The 17,808-nt window shown below is 47.2% G+C and overlaps 3 protein-coding genes across 6 annotated transcripts in view; 1 reads left to right on the top strand and 2 right to left on the bottom strand.

The window, feature by feature from the left end:
* Window positions 1-1,707: 1,707 nt before the first annotated feature.
* On the top strand, window positions 1,708-8,511 carry ptpn2b (protein tyrosine phosphatase non-receptor type 2b). 2 transcript variants are annotated; one of them, XM_076017099.1, is made up of 10 exons: window positions 1,708-1,927; window positions 2,440-2,530; window positions 2,623-2,723; window positions 3,177-3,275; window positions 4,311-4,448; window positions 4,751-4,960; window positions 5,045-5,206; window positions 5,513-5,721; window positions 5,832-5,927; window positions 7,632-8,511. In XM_076017099.1, exons 1-10 carry the CDS (start codon window positions 1,871-1,873, stop codon window positions 7,651-7,653), a joined length of 1,185 nt encoding a protein of 394 aa, XP_075873214.1. In that variant the 5' UTR covers window positions 1,708-1,870; the 3' UTR covers window positions 7,654-8,511. The 2 variants fall into 2 exon arrangements, with proteins under 2 accessions (XP_075873214.1, XP_075873213.1); XM_076017098.1 differs by having other exon boundaries at window positions 5,829-5,927.
* A 447-nt stretch (window positions 8,512-8,958) lies between these two features.
* psmg2 (proteasome (prosome, macropain) assembly chaperone 2) lies at window positions 8,959-15,899 on the bottom strand. Its single transcript, XM_076017103.1, has 8 exons — window positions 15,767-15,899; window positions 11,325-11,428; window positions 10,631-10,802; window positions 10,481-10,539; window positions 10,050-10,168; window positions 9,791-9,970; window positions 9,557-9,677; window positions 8,959-9,347 (listed from the first exon to the last, which is right to left on the bottom strand). Exons 2-8 carry the CDS (start codon window positions 11,379-11,381, stop codon window positions 9,267-9,269), a joined length of 789 nt encoding a protein of 262 aa, XP_075873218.1. The 5' UTR covers window positions 11,382-11,428; window positions 15,767-15,899; the 3' UTR covers window positions 8,959-9,266.
* A 137-nt stretch (window positions 15,900-16,036) lies between these two features.
* LOC142882381 (putative 2-ketogluconate reductase) overlaps window positions 16,037-17,808 on the bottom strand; it is a 3,816-nt gene continuing 2,044 nt past the window's right edge. For all 3 annotated transcript variants that reach the window (XM_076017102.1, XM_076017100.1, XM_076017101.1), the window contains 4 exons: window positions 17,284-17,455; window positions 16,944-17,122; window positions 16,752-16,848; window positions 16,037-16,384 (listed from right to left, as the gene is read on the bottom strand). In XM_076017102.1, coding sequence (XP_075873217.1) covers window positions 16,228-16,384; window positions 16,752-16,848; window positions 16,944-17,122; window positions 17,284-17,455 — 605 coding nt within the window. In that variant the 3' untranslated portion in view covers window positions 16,037-16,227. The remainder of the gene's footprint in view (window positions 16,385-16,751; window positions 16,849-16,943; window positions 17,123-17,283; window positions 17,456-17,808) is intronic.

Here is a 17,808-nt window from a genome sequence, read left to right as displayed (position 1 = left end):
TCATTCAACACACTGTCTAATAATAATAATAATAATAATAAAATAAATAAATAAATAATAATAATAATAATAATAATAATAATAATAATAATAACAATAATAATGATGATGATAATAATAATAATAATAATAATAATAAATAATAAATGGGGGTGGGTGGTGGTGGTGTGTGTGTGTGTGTGTGTGTGTGTGTGTGTGTGTGTGTGTGTGTGTGTGTGTGTGTGTGTGTGTTCGTTCTTGTTTTGGCTCTTGTGGTTTTGGAGTTGCGTTCCTGGTTGGTTGCACTCTTGCATGGTGTGTTTGAGTTTGTGTGCATTTTATGTTTTTTATGTGTGTTTTTTCTTTTTTTTTTTTTTCTTTGGCTCTTCAAAGCTTCAAGATGTCAGGTTTGGTTGGAATAATGCAAGAAGCTCATTCTGCCTATGCGTGCGTCACAGCACAGATTTTATTTTATTTTAATTTAATTTAATTTAATTTAATTTAATTTAATTTAATTTATTTATTTATTTATTTTTTTGGGGGGGGGTGGGGGGGGGCGTTATTTGCACGTGTTTCTCGGCAACGGTGATTTTGACCCTGTCGAGAAGTGCATGCATGCCACCGCTTATTCTGTTTTCCACCTGAGAGACAGGTGTGTGTTTTCTGACTGGACACACAAAGTTTGATATCTTACCCACGTATTTTTTTTATTATTATTTATTTTTTAATAAATATTTATTTTATATTAATACATATTTATTTTAATGCATTTATTGTCTACCATGAACACTCAATAAGGACATTTCAAATGGAACAGTTGCACATATTTGTGACAGATCTGAAGTTTCTGAAACAAAAGTCTTTACGCATTTGAAGATATAACTCCGCGATCTCTACTGAGTTTGAAACACTGACGGCTAAATATGCTGACGGGAATTCAGCGACTTCTCTACTGCCGAATTGCTACGAAGCCTCAGCTGTGCGCGCTCCCACGCATGCAATACTCGGCATGACATCGGTCCCTGCGCTTCCTTTTTCGCAATAAGATGCATCAGAATCAGCCTTGATTCCAAACACTGGATCATAAACGATTCCATTTAGTTCCTCTTCAGTTGGATTATTAGACAATGAAACATTCGTCTTCTAAAGGGAGATACACTTGGCTCAAAAGTTTAACTGGTTTCCTGGAAGTACATTTTGCAAAAAGACAACTTTTCAACTGAAACTCGTTCATGTCAATTTTACTTTATACTGCATTACATACTTAGTGAGCTCTTATTTGCGCTTTTTGTTAACAACTTTGTCCTGTTAGCAGCTGTCATCTTGACGATGTTAACGTCACGATGAACACACTGCCACCATGTGGCAGCGTTTTCGTCTGTTATATACCTCCCATTTATTTAGGAATTGCCTTTCTTCTTATTTTTTTTTTTTCAAGTAAACAAAAAAGAAGTCATTGTAATCATTGTGAAGTATCGACACATTTATTAACATGTCAAAATAAATGTTTTTAAATCGCTCGGTTTGTAACAAGGTGAGGAAACTAAACAACAACCGCCTGTGTTTGTTGTTTGTGTTTTTCCATAGCATATGGTATGGGAACATCTTTAGGGGACACGGTGGGAAATTGTTGGACGGCCGTAATGACAACATTTGCGGCTTTTACTTTGACGGCCCTAGGAGGACTTCCGGCGCATGCGCAACAGCGCGTGTTCTCAGACGTCAAGCGCTCGCTGTTAAAAGTTAACGGACAAACTACTAGCCCTTAGATCTCGTTAGCGCGGGGAAGCGACGGTTCTTTGACCAAACACAACTGGCCGTCGTCCGAATGAAGTTATGAAGTAAACAGACGGACAGCGTTCTGAAACTCGCACCTATTGCCACTGTGAAGATGGACAAGGAGTTCCAAGACATCGACTCGGAGGGCCGGTGGCAAAAACTCTATCTTGTAAGTCTTGCTAGCATAGCCAAGAGAGCTAAATAAACAGTGGCTGGGTCGCCCTTACAGTGGAGCGAGCCAACGGTGCGGTTGGCTGATCGGGTAGCTTGTATTATTGTCACGTCAGTAAATGCAACTCGTTCAGCTCGCCACTTGTACTTGTTACATTTACGGGTCGAATGACCCAATTCTTCGGGGGGTAAGTTGCTCAGTCGCGGGCTGATGCTCCATTTGTTCGCCATAGTATGACATCGAAACCTCTTAAAATACTTTCACATTTCACACTGACCTTCATTTGTTTGTTTTGTGTTTCACTTGTAACGTCCTCGCGATCGAAGGCACCTCAGCCGCTGAGCGTCGCCGTGTTTGCACACGCGCGTGTTCGGGAGAAGCAGACCTGGATAACCTTGCTGTCCGCTGGAAGCTTATCCAGTAGTCAGCTCGTGGTCTGGTCAAATCATCCGTTCGCGTGCTGTTGTCTCGCTCCGGAAGGTTCTCATGCTCCCCCTTCTTGTTGACAGGAAATCAGGAACCAGTCCCACGAGTGCCCCTTCAAAGTCGCCAAATACCCGGAGAACCGCAACAGAAACAGATACAGAGACGTCAGCCCGTGTAGGCGCACAGTCCGAACGCTCTGCAGGGTGCGCGTGTTTGACAGCTGACACCTGATGCTCACATTGTCTTCTCTCGCACTTGTCTGCTAGTTGATCACAGCCGAGTGAAGCTGGAGAACACGGAGAATGATTACATCAACGCAAGTCTGGTCGTTGTGGAAGAAGCCCAGAGAAGGTACATATTGACCCAGGCAAGTATCCCTAAGATTACTTCACAAATTGCCAGTCTTGTTAAACTCACTGCAAAGTGTGACTCCCGATTCTTCCTGCGTGTGTGTTTGGCTTTTGTCCAGAAATATTCATTTGAAATACTATTGTTTGAGAATAGTAATGATCAGTCTCATGTTCATATATTTGTGTACAAAAACATCACCATCATTCAAGGCATGATGTGATTATTATTATTATTATTATTATTATTATTATTATTATTATTATTATTATTATTATCCCAAGTTGGAATATAAATTTTTATAGAAACACTTTAGATTTACTTTGTGTAAATGTTCTGCTACAAGCTCAGTGGATCTTCCTGATGTGCTTCATGTGGGACAGTAGAGCTTAACTGAATGTAATGTCCCACTCACTTGTTTGTTTGTTTGTTTGCTTGTTTGCTTGCTTGCTTGCTTATTTTGTGTCCACAGGGCCCCCTCAGAAATACGTGCGGCCACTTCTGGCTCATGATTTGGGAGCAGAAGACCAAAGCTGTCATCATGCTGAACAGGGTGATCGAGAAAGGCTCGGTGAGTTTTGACAAAGAGGAAACACACTACAACCACTAACCCCCCCCCCCGTGTCTGTTTTGATTGTGTGTTTACAAATGTCTCGTCTAACCCTTTTAGTTCACTGTTAAATCCAATGATCCTGTGGACTCACACACACACTCTCTCACACACACACACACACACCCTCACCGCAGGGATTGTGGTCTCTTGGGTTTTTCAGAGAGTTATCTAAAGTGGATGTCACTTGGTGGTGAGACCTGATCTGAGTGTTTTCTTAGAAAGGGATCATATGGAGCACCTAGTTGGCCCGGTAGTCTTAACTTCCCTGGGATTACTGCAAGCCTGCGGAGGGAGGAGCGGTTGTGTAACGGAATTATCCTCTCCAGCTCGGACCATTGTCTGTTTGCAGAAAATACACTGATGAGATAATGACTGGGGAATTCAATGTGAACGCCACTGTTTCCTGAATATTCGCAGTTTTTAAATGCCCTCGCATGCTTAATGATATCACGTTTCTTTAAAGAGGGGGGGAACATTTCTGTCTTCAGCGTCTGTTTCTTGCTGAGTGTCTCTGCTTTATGGAAATGTTTCATTAACTTCCTGAATTGTACCCGTTGTTAAATTGTGATCTCGCGGTGGTTGGACCTTCCACACGTTTGGAGCCGAAAACCTGGCTGGCCTTTTGTCACTAAACAGGGAGAGGCATTCTTGAGGTACACGTGCCCTCTATGATGTCACAAAGAGTTGGTTTATATTTAGAATGCACTCCCTGAAAGACAGTTGCAGGAAATTTAAGCAAAAAAAGGTGACTTTTTGAAAATGGTTTTCTCATTTCTGTGGACGTCTTTCTTCCATGAAATGGAAACACGGGCCAAAATCAATCTTGCGCCACATGGGACTTTTGTAAACACACGTCCAGTTTCCCTTTGAGCAACCACCAGACGGTCAACCATCCACTCTGTCTCAGGCCCTGAGCGGTGGCCTCTTGTATGTTGAACTGGGTACAAATCAAAACTGTCACCCCCCCTCCCCCCCCCCCCCACCTCCAAACAGGAAAAGTGTGCACAGTACTGGCCCACAGCCGAGGAGACGGAGACGGCCTTCAGAGACACCGGCTTCCTGGTCGCAGTCCTGTCGGAGGACGTCAAGTCGTACTACACCACCAGAGTGCTGGAGCTGCACAATCTGAGCGTAGGTCTAACAGTGATGAAGACCGTTGGGCCTCGGCCAGCAGAGTCCAGTGCTCATTGTTCCTGATGTGACCTGAGACGCACTGACCGACGCTTTGGCAACATTCATAAGTTCACACACACGGTCAAACTTTTCATTCCACACAAGTTATTTAGTCCATGAATTGAAAGTTACAGTAGGAGGCGCGTGCTGGCGTCGGCGCCTCATCTTCTCATCTTCTGAATGAGAAGAGGGAGACTGAGGAAATGCTCTGCCTGCTGGCAGCGAGGCCTCGTGCACTTACTGGCCCTCCTCTGCCACAGACGGGAGAGAAGAGAGAGATCCACCACTTTCATTACACCACCTGGCCTGACTTTGGCGTCCCAGAGTCCCCGGCGTCCTTCCTCAACTTCCTCTTCAAGGTGCGCGAATCGGGAGCGCTGGGGATGGACCACGGGCCGGCCGTGGTCCACTGCAGCGCGGGAATCGGACGCTCGGGGACGTTTTCCTTGGTCGACTCGTGCGTGGTACTGGTGAGTCCGTTTGAGTCTTTTTCCTTACGGTGCATTCAGTGTTTTAGGTCCAGAGTCCAGTCACTGCCATATTTTCCTGGTTAGATGGACAAGAGGAAAGACCCGTCGTCGGTGGACATTAGAAGCATCCTGCTGGACATGAGGAAGTACCGCATGGGTCTGATCCAGACTCCGGACCAGCTGCGCTTCTCCTACATGGCCGTGCTGGAAGTCGCCAAGTCCATCATGAAAGACTCCTCCGTACAGGTGTGTGTGTGTGCCAGCCAGGTGGACGTGGGGCGACTGTCGCTCAGGAGGCAGAGCGCGTGGTCCAAGACACGCCAGTGGACGTTGGGTGGTCGGTGGTGGGAGGGGCCGTTTGATTGGCTGCCCCGGGGCAGCTGTGGCTGCACACGCAGCTGAGCTCCAGCAGTGTCAATGAATAATGGGCTCGATGCGAAGCGCTTTTCCGTTATTACCAAAAGACTCCGACTGTTTGTCCTTTTGTGCGGCGTCGTTCTTGCAGCGGACTGAAAGCTAATCGGGTTGAACAAACCCACTGTGTCCACGTAGAACCGGTGGCGGGAGCTGTCCAGGGAAGACCAGGAGCCCACGTCGGAGTCTCCGCCCTCGGCGCCGCCTCAGGCCAGGCGCCAGACGGAGTGGTGCAACGGCAGCCAGCGAGGGCCTCCGGCGGAGGAGGGCGGAGACTACCGGCAGGACGGCCGGGGAGCCACGCCGGCCCACTGCAAGGACCAGGAGCTGGACGGCAGCACGGCAAAGTCCGTCCACTCGGACGTGGTTTCTGGCCAACCAGCAAAGCCGCTCAATTTGTGGGAAGAGGTTTGAGGAAGTGACGCCGTGTCCCTGTCGCCCTTCTGTTTTGAAGCAGTAAACGACGCAGAGCAGACAGCATCTCCAAGTCCTCCTCGGCAAAGACGGGCCAAAGCAAAGGCAGGACGCACGACCCGGAGAGGAAGAGGAAGAGGTGAGAACGACGTGCCCTCTTCACCTCCACTCTCTGAGGAAGGTAGCGGTCGCTCTGCTCCTCTCCTGTCCTGTCCTCAGAAGGGTTCGGCTGAAAACTCAAAGTGCATTCATTGTCATCACGTCCACGTCCACGTGGGCCGCCGCACACACAGGATTCTCACTGCACTCTGTTCTGTCAATCAGCAGCAGGAAATGAAAGAGGGTTAGCGCCTGCCTCCTAGCATCTGGGTGCACAGGGTGCACGCTTTACATCGACTGTGACGTCGCAGAGATTCCATCAACAAAAAGAAAAACACCCAGAATTGTGCATTGTTGTTTTTTTTTGAAGAGTGCAGCGGCTCGTTGAGTAAAGCAGGAGGCTGGAAGTGAAAAAGCTGCTGCAGGTTCTGATCCGGCCCAGCGCAGTGCGAACCCATGCCTCCGCTCGCTCTTCACCTGTGTGGGGGTGGGCGGGGCAAGGCGGAGCTGGTGGGGGAGGAGGGCGGGGCGGGGCGGGGGGGAAGACTCACTTCAGTCATTTCTGAGAAGCCTCGCTCTGCCTGTGTGGTTCCTGTCATAAGTTCACTTCTCTGCTGTTGTGGTTTTCTCTTGGACAGTTTGGGCTGCATCTGCTGCACATGACAGGAGCTGGTCTGTCGGGGGGGTGGTGAGGAGGTGCGTGTGTGTGTGTGTGTGTGTGCGTGCGTGTACGTGCGCGTGTTTTACACCTCCTGTGACGGCAACCACAACCGCCGAGAACGTTTGGAAGCCGAAGCCTCGCCACAGCTGTTAAACTGTGTGTGTGTGTGTGTGTGTGTGTGTGTGTGTGTGTGTGTGTGTGTGTGTGTGTGTGTGTGTGTGTGTGTGTGTGTGTGTGTGTGTGTGTGTGTGTGTGTGTGTGTGTGGTTTGGGAGTTGTGTTCCTGGTTGGTTGCAGTCTTGCATGCTGTGTGTGAGTTTGTGTGCATTTTGTGGTTTTTCTGTGTTGTCTTTGCTCCTCAAAGCTTGGAGATGTCAGGTTTGGTTGGAATAATAATGCAACCAGCTCGTTCTGCCTGTGCGTCACAGATTAATGCTGGACGGGGACGGTGTTCTTCTGCCCGCCAGCTCCGTGGTTAACAGACTGAAGTGGTTGCTTCACTAAACGACAGCTCTGCTCAGTAAAGGAGAGGAACTGCAGGATGGTGAGGGAGTGGAGAGGTCTCTCCTCACTCACTCATGTTGTCGTGTTGTCTTCGCACTCCTGACAACTTCTGGCTGCAGTGTTTTTGCGACCAGAGGATCGGGGGGGGGGGGGGGGGCATGTTGCTCTCTGGGTGAAATGACTGCAGATCTTTTTGGTTTTGAGGCTCGACGGCCGCCTGCGTCTCAAAATGCAGCGCTTGACAAACATTGCGAAGATGGCCCAGGATCAGTTTCCTTTGACAGGAGTGATTTTGTCAATGCCACATATCTGTCTTCACTGTGTGTCAACATGAGATGAAATGTTCTGATGTTCTCGTCCACTAACTGGCCTTCATGTATTTTCTACATTGAACTGTTGGGATTCCTGCTTCCTGGTTTTATGATGGCCCTGTGTTGAGTGGTTCTGAAGACGCTGCATCGTGGCTCCTCCCCTCAGGTTGCCTGCTGCTGCTGCTGCTGCTGCTGCTGCTGCTGCTGCCTGTATTCTGGTTCCATCTGAAAGCAACAAGCACTTTGACCTCTGCGTTCTCTCATCACAGGGCGAAAACCAGCGACAGCTAACCGCCTCGGCCTTCCGGCTCCACGCATCCACAGCGGCAGGGAACGCCAGCCCTCCGACCCCCCTCGGAGTCCTGCCTCTCTCCCTCTCTCCCTCCTCCACCTCACTCCTTCTCACCTCTCCCAGACACAGCCGGCTCTCCCGTCTTCTTCGTAGCATTCTTTTGGGCTTTTCTTTTTTCCATTGCAGCGCGGAGGCATTATTCCACCTCAGTCACTCCACCTCACAGCCTCCCCCCCCGCCCCCCCGGTGTCCTCTCATCCACCTGCGCACCGTTTACAGCCAATACTCGAGACATTTCTCAAAGTCTTGAGAGAGACGAGACGCACCAGCACGGCGCTCCTGGAAGTCGCTCCACTCGTGCTTTATTTTGCAGCCGTGTCCGTGCGTCGTGCGTCTTCACATCAAAGAATTTCTGGACTGATTTCTTTTTTCTTTTCTTTTTTAAAAAAGGGGTGGGTGGGGGTGGGGTTACACATTGCCAATTTCTAAAGCCGTTCATGTGTATTTTTTAGAATTTCCTCTTTTTGTGGAGGAGATTTAAATAAAAATGTTCTATTTTTTATAAGAGATTACTTGAAGTTTTTTTCACAGTGATGGGGGAGGGGCTGAAACGATGAGCACCGCCCCTTCTCAAAGGAGCATTTCAGTGGCATGCGACGTTTGTACGATGTACATAGTCTTCTCTTTGAAACAGATGAGTGTAAAAACATTGTTGCTTGTATGGAAAACAAATCCCTGATGTTACAGATTGTAATGATTTTGACAACTTGTTCTCCAATTGAATGGAAATGGTCTTAAGTTTCTTTCTCTTAGAGTGGCATCTGCAAATAAAAACTAGTCTGATCTAGTTTGCATAACCTGTTTTACCCCTCCTTTGTCATTGACCTGAACGCCACTGCTTCATCTGACAAAGCCGCTCTTTAAATGACACATTTGTTTACCCTTCAGTTTGAATTGTAAAAAGGGTGTGAGTGGGAGGGGGGGGGGGGCTAGTGAGGGAGGGAGGGAGGGAGAAGAAAAAAGCTCTGCGGATGGCTCTTTATTCACAAGCAGCCCTCGTACAGACAAAAACAGGAAACCACAAACATGATTTCACAGGGTCATAGTAAGATTTCGGGGTGGCTGCAGTCGTACTGCTACACAAGTTGTTCAAAGCGTAAAGAGGAATCGGGTTTCTGGGAGGCGGGGCTGCTGGGAAATGGGTGGCACCTGGCCAGACACTTTCTGTCAAGGAGGAGGGAGGGGGGGCAGGGCCTGCTGGAACAGCCAGCAGATAATATCACAATCCACAGACTTCCACGGTATTCTGACAAAATGGAACTTTCATTTGCTTCAACCTCTCCTGTACTGGATGTCGCAACTGTGCTGGAGCCTCTCCCAGCGGTGCACGCTAACACAAACCCAGGGCTTGCTGTCATTTTGTGTGATAACGTAGAGACGGAGAAGATAAAAGCAAGTTGTTTTGATTGTCTGGAGGGAGAGAGCGCTTTACAGCTGGTGTGTGGAACTATTCAATGACGGCATCGAGACTATTTCAGTTCTATCTCACTTCCCGGTGGTCTTGTGGAAATACTCAAAGAGCAGACGTGATAGATTGTGGAGTTTAATGAAGTTAGAAGAGAGCTGGAGGGATGCCGCTGCCAAACAGGAGGCTCCAGGAAGTTGGAATCTTCCACTTGATGTTTCCTGCATCCTGCAATGTGTTCAAGAAATCTAGTCAGGAGACATTTAAACCAAGGACACCTTCCCCCGAACAAACTCTCTCTCAGCAGAGGTGTTGGCTGTCAAACCAGCTTGGTAGGAAACTGTCTGTGGCGGCTAGTGGGGACGTGAATTCATTTCCTTCAAACTATTTGTGGGACAAACTGCTGTTGGTGAGCAAGCATCACTTTTGTCACTCACAGGATTGTCCAGCAGGTGGAGCCAGTCGTTGAGGCGGTTAATGAGCGTGAAGGCGTCGGGTATGTTGTCGCCCTCGGAGCAGAAGAGCAGCAGCACAGCCAGCGGGACGTCTTCAGCACAGCTGGGGACCAGAGTCAAAACACCAAACTGTCTTTGATCAAAGTCTCGAGCAAACGATCCAAAACACACTCTCCCTCTCTCTCTCTCTCTCCCTCTCCCCCTCTCTCCCCCTACCTGTCTGTGTAGAGTCCTTTGGTGATGCCTCCTCCAGGGATGCTGAGCCTCGGCTCCGCCTCGCTGTCAGACAGTCCCGGGTAGGCGGGCGATCGCTCCATCTCCGTCCAGCCGAGCTCCTTCAGCGCCTCGCCGCTCCCTCTCAGCAGGGACGGCGTCATGAGGAACCTCAGAGGAGCGCTGCAACACACCAGCACGTTCATCAGGTGCGGCCCAAGAAGCGCAGCGGGACAGTGCGGTGGTGAGAACAGACGAGTACCCCTGCAGCTGCTGGTCGTCCCGCTGGTAGGCGTGGCTGCTGGACAGGACCGCGGTCCTGGCGAAGCCGCTGGATTTGATCCAGGAAAGGAGCAGCTGTCTGAAGCTCTTGGATTTGCTCTGTGGGGACCAGAAGACATGAAGATAGAGTGGAAACCATGCTTACTAAAAAAATACAAATCAAACCGTGTCGTTTTCATACTGTGACGTTTTAGTATTTGTCAAGAACCAAGCTTTGTTGTGGGTTGAACTTGATGGATCCAACAACCCGAACCGGAGACAAGAAGAGTTTTCCGCACAACTTCCTCTAGAAAACTCCCTCCCACCTGTGTGCCCGCCCCTTTCCCCAGGAACCCCCCTGCACCTCCTTAAAGGCACCTTACACAGACCCAAATGACATAAACACACTTCAAGAACGTTACAATACTTTACCCGAATTATCGGTGCCCTGATTTGAAGAACTGCCAACTTGAGTTCTGCTGATGTGTAAACTGTTGATGACACATTGTTGTTGTATTGAGACTTTATTAAATATTCGGAAGATGAGAAAGATCCCGACGATGCAAAGGAGGGCACGCCGACCTTCTGCGGGAGTGTGCAGCTCCTCGGCGCCCTCTTTGCAGCCGCCGTACGGGTTGTTGCCAGCCATGGGGATCAGGCAGTCTGTGTGCATGTAGCCCACCCGGCTCATGTTGAGAGTGGACACCAGGAGGTCCACGGCCAGCTGACCCACGTTGCCGACGGCAACTGCAGGCTGGAAGCAGACACATGACACGGTAGGAAAGAGAGACGCTGAATTACAAATATAGAAAGAAAAATGGTAACCAAGAAAGGATGAGCGTCTTTATTTTTTCCATTGTAGTCGTGATGTATATGATACCACTGAAGTTGAGCCGGTGGGAAACATGAACGACAACAATGGAAATGTCTTTTCCCAATTCATGTATTGTCCATTTAAAGATGCGTCTTGCGAGGGTATTTTACAGGACAGACAATTGAATTGGATTTTTACCAACTCACACAAAGCATTAACAGTCTATTAACGTGCCAATCCGCGTATCAATGCTACCGACAAGTTGAGCACTACGATGCTCGTGTCACGGTTTGTCATCTTGGCAAAGCACCGTTCATCAAACTCTGCCATGCAACGTTTGCTGAATTAGCAAATCGGCTAATCAGACATCGCTATTGATATTCTTCAAAGGGAAAACTAGGGTAGGAAGCACGTGTGATGTCTTTTACATTTCCGCTGGTAAAAGTGAAACTACGAACTCACCATGACGAGGGTGAAATCTTTAAAGCAGGGCGCTGAACTTTGTGAGGAGATGAACATGGTTGCGCTGATTTAGCTAACGCGACCTAAAGTTAAAGATCCAGGCTCTGTAAAGAGGTAAGGAATTATAAAGATGGTTTATTCAAACTGCACTGTTGTTACTTGCTCCTACAGCCACAGGCTCTCCCGGTGTAGGTACAGAATTAGTCCGGGTGCAGAATCGTTCCGGGCGGAACTGACTGCCGATACGGCAACTCCATTGGGACATACCTCTACACATAGATCTGGGCTGTGTCTCAATTCAGGTTCTGCGCCCTTGAAGTGCGCATTTTGAAAGGAAGTTGCGTCATAGCACTGCGCGAAGGCTCGTCCCAATTCCCGAGGGTGCTTAGGACGCTGAAAATACACCCTCGGAATTACGCACTAGTTTTAGCCGATTCCAAGGATGCACCGCACTATCCTTCGCGCACTTGTGTATCCCATGATGCTTTGCGTGCTGCTGCAAAGCATCGTGGGATCCTGGGAGGTCAGCTGAAATTAGCGGCATGTACTGGTTAAGACACGACATATAAATCTAAATATTGAAGTTTCACATAAAGTATCCAGTTTTTAACGTAGGATTTTGTTTATTTGATCATCCAACGCCATCATTAGATGGCGAACCAATGGTTAGCTTGATACTATAAAAACGTCACTTCCGGGGTTGGCCAGCCGGAGGGAACGGCGGTGACGAAACGAGGAAATACGCCGAAGGCTAGACCGTCCCGAGTGGTGACCGGGGAGGCGGGGTTTGGGTCGGTCCTTCTAGGCTGGGAAGTCTAAGAACGCTTCCTTCCGACGGAGGGCACTCGGTCTCAAGGGTGCAGAACCTGAATTGAGACACAGCCTCTGAGTCCAAAAGCCAGAGAAACTTTCCAGGCTGCAGCGGCGCGCTGACAGCAGCTGGAAGAAAGAAAACAACAATCATTCCGAAGGCGTAGCGGTGCGCCGCCTAGTAAAATTTCTCAGATTAGATATGAATTACTACGTTTCTGTTGAATTTTATTTTATGCGCCACGTCGATTTTCTTGTGCGCTGAGAATGTGCAAGTAGTGCGCGATTGCGCAAGCGCGCAGCTTAGAGGGAATCATTTGAACGTGAGTCATGTCCCCAGCATCGTAGAAGGAACCTGATCTTATTCCTCAAAGCGGACGCATTGAAATACTGATAATGATAATAACATAAAAGTCAGATCACCAAATGTATCTGTGTCCTTTCAAACTGTAAATAAAAGTGTCAGAATGTTTCGTTCAAAGCAGACATTCCTCAATGCAAACCAAAGACGTATGGCTGTAAAGCCGCACTTCCTGTTTACTGCCTCATGCTCCTTACTTTGGACGGTGTAGTGACTTGATAGGAGGCTTGTTTGAACACACCAGATATTGTGAATTCTTCACACGGCAGGTACTCACTTCATTTTCAGGTTTCCTTCTTTTGGTTTTATAAACAGCAATGCCTCTCCAACAAGGAACTGCATGCATGCATGCAACAAGAGTGCCACCTAGGGGTTCATGCATGCAACTCTTTGATTGACTACATCCCTCCCCAGAAGTAGGTTCCACAACATCTTTAGCATAGCAGCGACCGCAGATTCCCGTAAAACAAATATCTTGCCAGAGTTGACTTTTCAGCGCGACTTTGCACTGCGGGCAACAGGCGACCCAGGCCCACGCAGGCCACAAACCTCTCACTGCAGTACGATATTGAGTTCCAACACAATCTGCATACTGCAGTCAGGGTGTAGCTCTCATTACAACTCTAGAATGGACCAGAATGTGTATATTTGTCCACCAGTGAACGTTAAAAGACTCTTAATGTTTTAGGCACTCTACAGGTCAGCAGCTGCTGCTTGGCTGTGAAGGAGCTTCTACAGAGGCATTCCAGTCTCCTTTATTACTGCTCTATGCTGTTAAAACGGTTGGAACTTTGAATCAAGTAAAGCACATTGAGTTGCTTTGTGTATGAAATCCACCATATAAATAAATGTCCCTTGGAATGAACATCAATGCATGTTTTGGTGGGACATCTGCAAAGGTAAGGAGCCCTGTTCAGTATTAAATAAGGATTATTGAGTGTGATAAGCCTGGAGATAAGTGGAGGGTGATGCAGTAATGCTTTCAGCAGCCTTCACCAGCATGGCTTTTTGGTCCAGGCCAGTGGCCGCTGAGGTGTGAAGCTCATCTGTTCAACTTCAACATGAGGCCTACTGTCCAAATTGAGTACTGCTGGAATTATATGATTTGAACTAATGATATAATTTCAGCATTGCAACGACCAGTCAATGTTTGTGGCCACTAGAAGAGTGCTAACCTGTGGTACAAAGTAATCTAGTAGGAACAGGGACCTTTTTATTTGGCTCTGTGATGAACTGGTGACTTATCCAGGGTTGTGTCCTGCCTTGACCTGAGAAGCAACAAAAACATTCAAAGAGGCGGGGCAAAACCTCAAAGGAAAAAGTGTAAATTTATCTACTCGACATCTTCTCTCTTTCCATCGTCATGCAAAACAAACTGAACTCATTCATTACATATATATGCTTGTAAATGATTCATCGTACAGAAAGTGTGCCTGGGATGTTTTCATTGAAACACAGTTCAAGTGTATGAGTGTAGCTGCAAGTGATCTGCCTCATGTAGCTGCTATGACCTCCTTCTTCTTTCTTACCAAACACAGGGTCAACAATGGCCGTGACGGAGCTTTTGTTGTGTTACCTGGACATTGTGTTAAAGGGATGGATACCTGGGAGAGGTAAGTCAGTCCCACCACCAAACCACAAAGACTGGAAGAAAAAAATGTAAAAATCCAAAAATGCACACACGGGGCATTTTAAAATTGTGGTTTTGGTTTTTCGTGAGAGACTCCCACTCAGAATCTCTGACCCAATCACTGCCCTGCTCTGTGCTACGTCACCACTACGGTCCCTGGTCAACCCGCTTGGAACCCCAAGGCAGCAGAGTTCAAGTTCAAGTTCATTGCAGTGCTTTCTCACCCATGCAATATTTTGGGTGTAAAATTGTTAGATAGGGAATGTTGTTGCGTTGCATGAAAGCAAAGTGTGTTTTTGTTGAGAGAGAGAGAGAGAGAGAGAGAATCAATAAATGCATCAAAATAATGGTTTAAATAATTGTGATTTCAATATTGACCAAAATAATGAAGATAATGATTTTTTCCATAATGTAACAGCCACAGCGCAGGGAGTGCTTTCTGCCAGGGTAGGCGGTCACAAAGGTGACGTGTTCATTGTGTGGGGAGCAACACGTTTCCCACCGGGCAGCATGCCTCTGTTTGAGGTGCTGCAATAAGTTAGGTAGGACTCTTGCCTTTGATTGCAACAGCTTTCAAAAACATTTTACACAGGGTTGTTGTTGAGTGGCGTTGTCGTGGTGGGCACGTGGGAGCCCGCTCTGAACTACGGGAGCCCAGTGGAAAGCGTTGGGGACGTATTTGAATAAAACCTGGATTTATATTTAAAAAAAATCAATCTTAACCAGAAACAAAGATGGAATTCATGGATAAAATGGATTTATCGGCCTGCCCTAGTTGTGCCCTGCCTTGACCTGAGAAGCAACAAAAAGACAAACATTAAAAGAGGCAGGACAAAAGCTCAAAGGTTCAAAAAGCAGAAGAAAAAGTGTACATTTATTTAGCCAACATCTTCTCTCGTTCCATCGTCATGCAAGGCAAATTTAAAACTCATGATTTATTCCATATGTATGCTTGTAAATGATTCATTGTATAGAAAGTGTGCCTGTGATGTTTTCAGTGAAACACAGTTCAAGTGTAGAAGTGCAGCTGCCAAGTGATGTGCCTCATGTAGCTGCTATGTGCTCTTTTTGTCTTGTAAACACACAGACTTAACTGCCGATGACCTCCATTTCATAATATGGACAATTGAAACAATGAGGGGGAATGAGTTCCCACCACCACCACCAGGCCTACCACCGGTCCCCGGCCACGGTGATGGGCCTGGTGGTGATCCGAACCAGTAGGCCTGGCGGTAAGTCTCCACCAAACTAGATTAAGGTGTGAGTGAACATTGTGTGTGTGTGTGTGTGTGTGTGTGTGTGTGTGTGCTGTATAGTCAATAATTTACTGTTCAAGAACAAAACATTTGACATGAGAGAATTCATCTGTATTGTATGTCACTGCTGATGGCAACATTTTCCTGTTCTTCTTTTCAGTTCAGCTGCCTGGATGAAGTGATTTGAAAATAAAAATAAATCAATTTTGTTCCAAAGTCGAGGCTTTTCCTTCAGACGCTGCTGAAAGCGTTACTGCATCACCCTCCACTGGCCACCAGGAGGATCACACTCAATCATCCTTCTTCAATACTGAATCGGGCTCCTTGCCTTTACACAGGGACCATGGAAACATGCTTCATTCCTCCATGTTGGTCTTCATTCCACCGTGAGATAAAATCTTCACGTTCCCGCTCCTCACCATTAACCGGCTGGGCCAGCGTGATTCCTACTGTTGATTTACGCACTGGTTAACGTGTAAAAATGTCACTCTTCATGTTTACCTCGGAAAACAATGAAAACTTCACTTTTAATAGGTAAAGTATTCAGATATGCAAACTTGACTTTACCAGGTGAAAATCTCAGTCTGTAGTTGCGCACACATAAATTGTCACACATGAAAACGTAGTTGTGTATTCATAACAAGAACTGCATGTGTCGTATGAATGTGTCTTTTATACACACTAATCATGACATAAAATTACAAATCATACCAATTTAATAATAAATCATTGTTTGAATACATCATCAGATGTTGTGCCATAATATATGTTGGGACAGAATGCACACTGAAGTTGCTCTTTAGTGAAAACACTACTTGATCCTAGATGTGTGATGAATCAGTGAGGTCACTTGGCTTTGACTTCGTTGGGAATGGCCCGGCCACTCAGTGCAGCCAAGGCGTTGTCCATCATCCGATGGACCATCTTTTTTGATGTGGTGTAAGTGTTTGTGCCCACGTGGGGCGTGATCAGCACGTTGGCCAGTTGAAGGAGGGGGTGGTCCCTGCAGATAAAGAGCAGTGGTTCAGGATCAGCAAGGTGTTGCTGTTGAGTAAAAAACAGAAGTAGAATCTCTTTTCTTTTGCTATTATGTCGATTATGTTTTTTTCCATTCGTTCGTTCGTTCGTTCATTTTAGTGACGTCAGAAAAAAATTCCAGAAAGTATGTTTTAGCATACGTTGTCTGAAAGGCACTGTAGAGAAAGCAAAAATAGCAACAATTGGACTTCTCATTCTCATGTCTGGGGTGTTCATTGACAGGAGAGAGAGGAATATTATTGTAACAACATGTTACTAAAGTCAATTTTGATGAATATGGGGTCACAGAATTAAGTTACTCGTTTTTGAGAATTAGTTTGAAGCGTTGAGACCTCGGCAAAGGTTCGGGGTAGGTCACATCTAATGCTGCTGCTCGTATGGTTCTGGCCCGCAGAGCTTCAACCAGAGCATCCTGATCCACCACCTGACCTGTGACATGAGAGTAGGGACCGGGGGAAACAGTGACAGCTCAACATCTTTCATCAGGCACCGCCAAAGGCCAGGACGCCCTCTCGTATCCTCACCTCTGCTAATGTTGACCAGCGTTGCCGTGGGTTTCATGAGGGACAGCTGCCTGTGACTGATGAGACCCGTGGTCTCGGGGCTGAGGTTCACTGCCAGCACAACAAAGTCGGACTCCTTCAGCAGGTCCTCCATATTCTCACAGTAACTCGCCTCGACTGCCTTCTCATCTTCTCCACTTCTAAAGAATGAGAACGAGGAAGATCACGTTCAATGGGCTGTCGTCACATCCTGGGTAAATACATTTGAATTGCTCCAGGTCAAGATTGAGCCCAGTGTTTTTGCTATGTTAGGGTCAATGTAAAAACTGCATGCGCACGAATGGTGTAAACCAGCCGTTACCTGCGGTTCCTGTTGTGGTACAGGATCTTCATGTCAAACCCTCTGCCTCGTTTTGCGATTTTGTGCCCAATATCTCCCATCCCAATGATCCCCATTGTCGACCCTGAGACTTCAACTCCCATCATGCCCTCTGGGAAACGTGTGGTGTTGGGATCTGTGCATATTCGGTGGCCTGAAGAAAAGACAACAGACACAGTATTTCCCACTCAGTGTTTGTTTGACACCATGTCCATATTGGGTGAGGAGCGGTGGGAAGTGTTTCAAAAGGAGAGTGGACCATCAGAATCTCTTTCACCAACGGTTCAATCAGGTCACAACTGCCAGAGGCGTTCTCTTGGTGTGAAGGCCACCCTGGCAAACTGGTTGCTAGTTGACATTTATTCTTTTATAGGTCCAATAAAAAACTGCTGGAGCATTCAGGCTAACCGCTTTAGCTGCAGCTAACCTAGCAATCGCCCCCCCCAAGTTCTTCTTTGTCTTCTTCTGAGGCCTTTGATGGCAACTTCCACTGCCACTTCCTGCTTG

The sequence above is a fragment of the Nelusetta ayraudi genome, unplaced genomic scaffold (assembly GCF_046127955.1).
Source record: "Nelusetta ayraudi isolate G7.1 ecotype Tasmania unplaced genomic scaffold, CSIRO-AGI_Nayr_v1 ptg000260l, whole genome shotgun sequence".
NCBI classification, from domain to species: Eukaryota; Metazoa; Chordata; class Actinopteri; order Tetraodontiformes; family Monacanthidae; genus Nelusetta; species Nelusetta ayraudi.
Note: the sequence above shows the minus strand (reverse complement) of the source record. Positions and strands in the feature narration are given on the sequence as shown.

Bases quoted from the DNA above. Each gene is read 5' to 3' on its own strand.
- ptpn2b (XM_076017098.1), top strand. From the start codon at position 1,871: ATGGACAAGGAGTTCCAAGACATCGACTCGGAGGGCCGGTGGCAAAAA. The intron at 5,207-5,512 runs GTGTGTGTGTGT...GTGTCCACGTAG, and splicing joins TGAAAGACTCCTCCGTACAG to AACCGGTGGCGGGAGCTGTC. The intron at 5,928-7,631 runs GTGAGAACGACG...CTCTCATCACAG, and splicing joins CCGGAGAGGAAGAGGAAGAG to GGCGAAAACCAGCGACAGCT.
- psmg2 (XM_076017103.1), bottom strand. From the start codon at position 11,381: ATGTTCATCTCCTCACAAAGTTCAGCGCCCTGCTTTAAAGATTTCACC. The intron at 10,540-10,630 runs GTCGGCGTGCCC...TGTCATCAACAG, and splicing joins GCTGCACACTCCCGCAGAAG to TTTACACATCAGCAGAACTC. The intron at 9,348-9,556 runs GTGAGTGACAAA...AACACATTGCAG, and splicing joins TCCACCTGCTGGACAATCCT to GATGCAGGAAACATCAAGTG.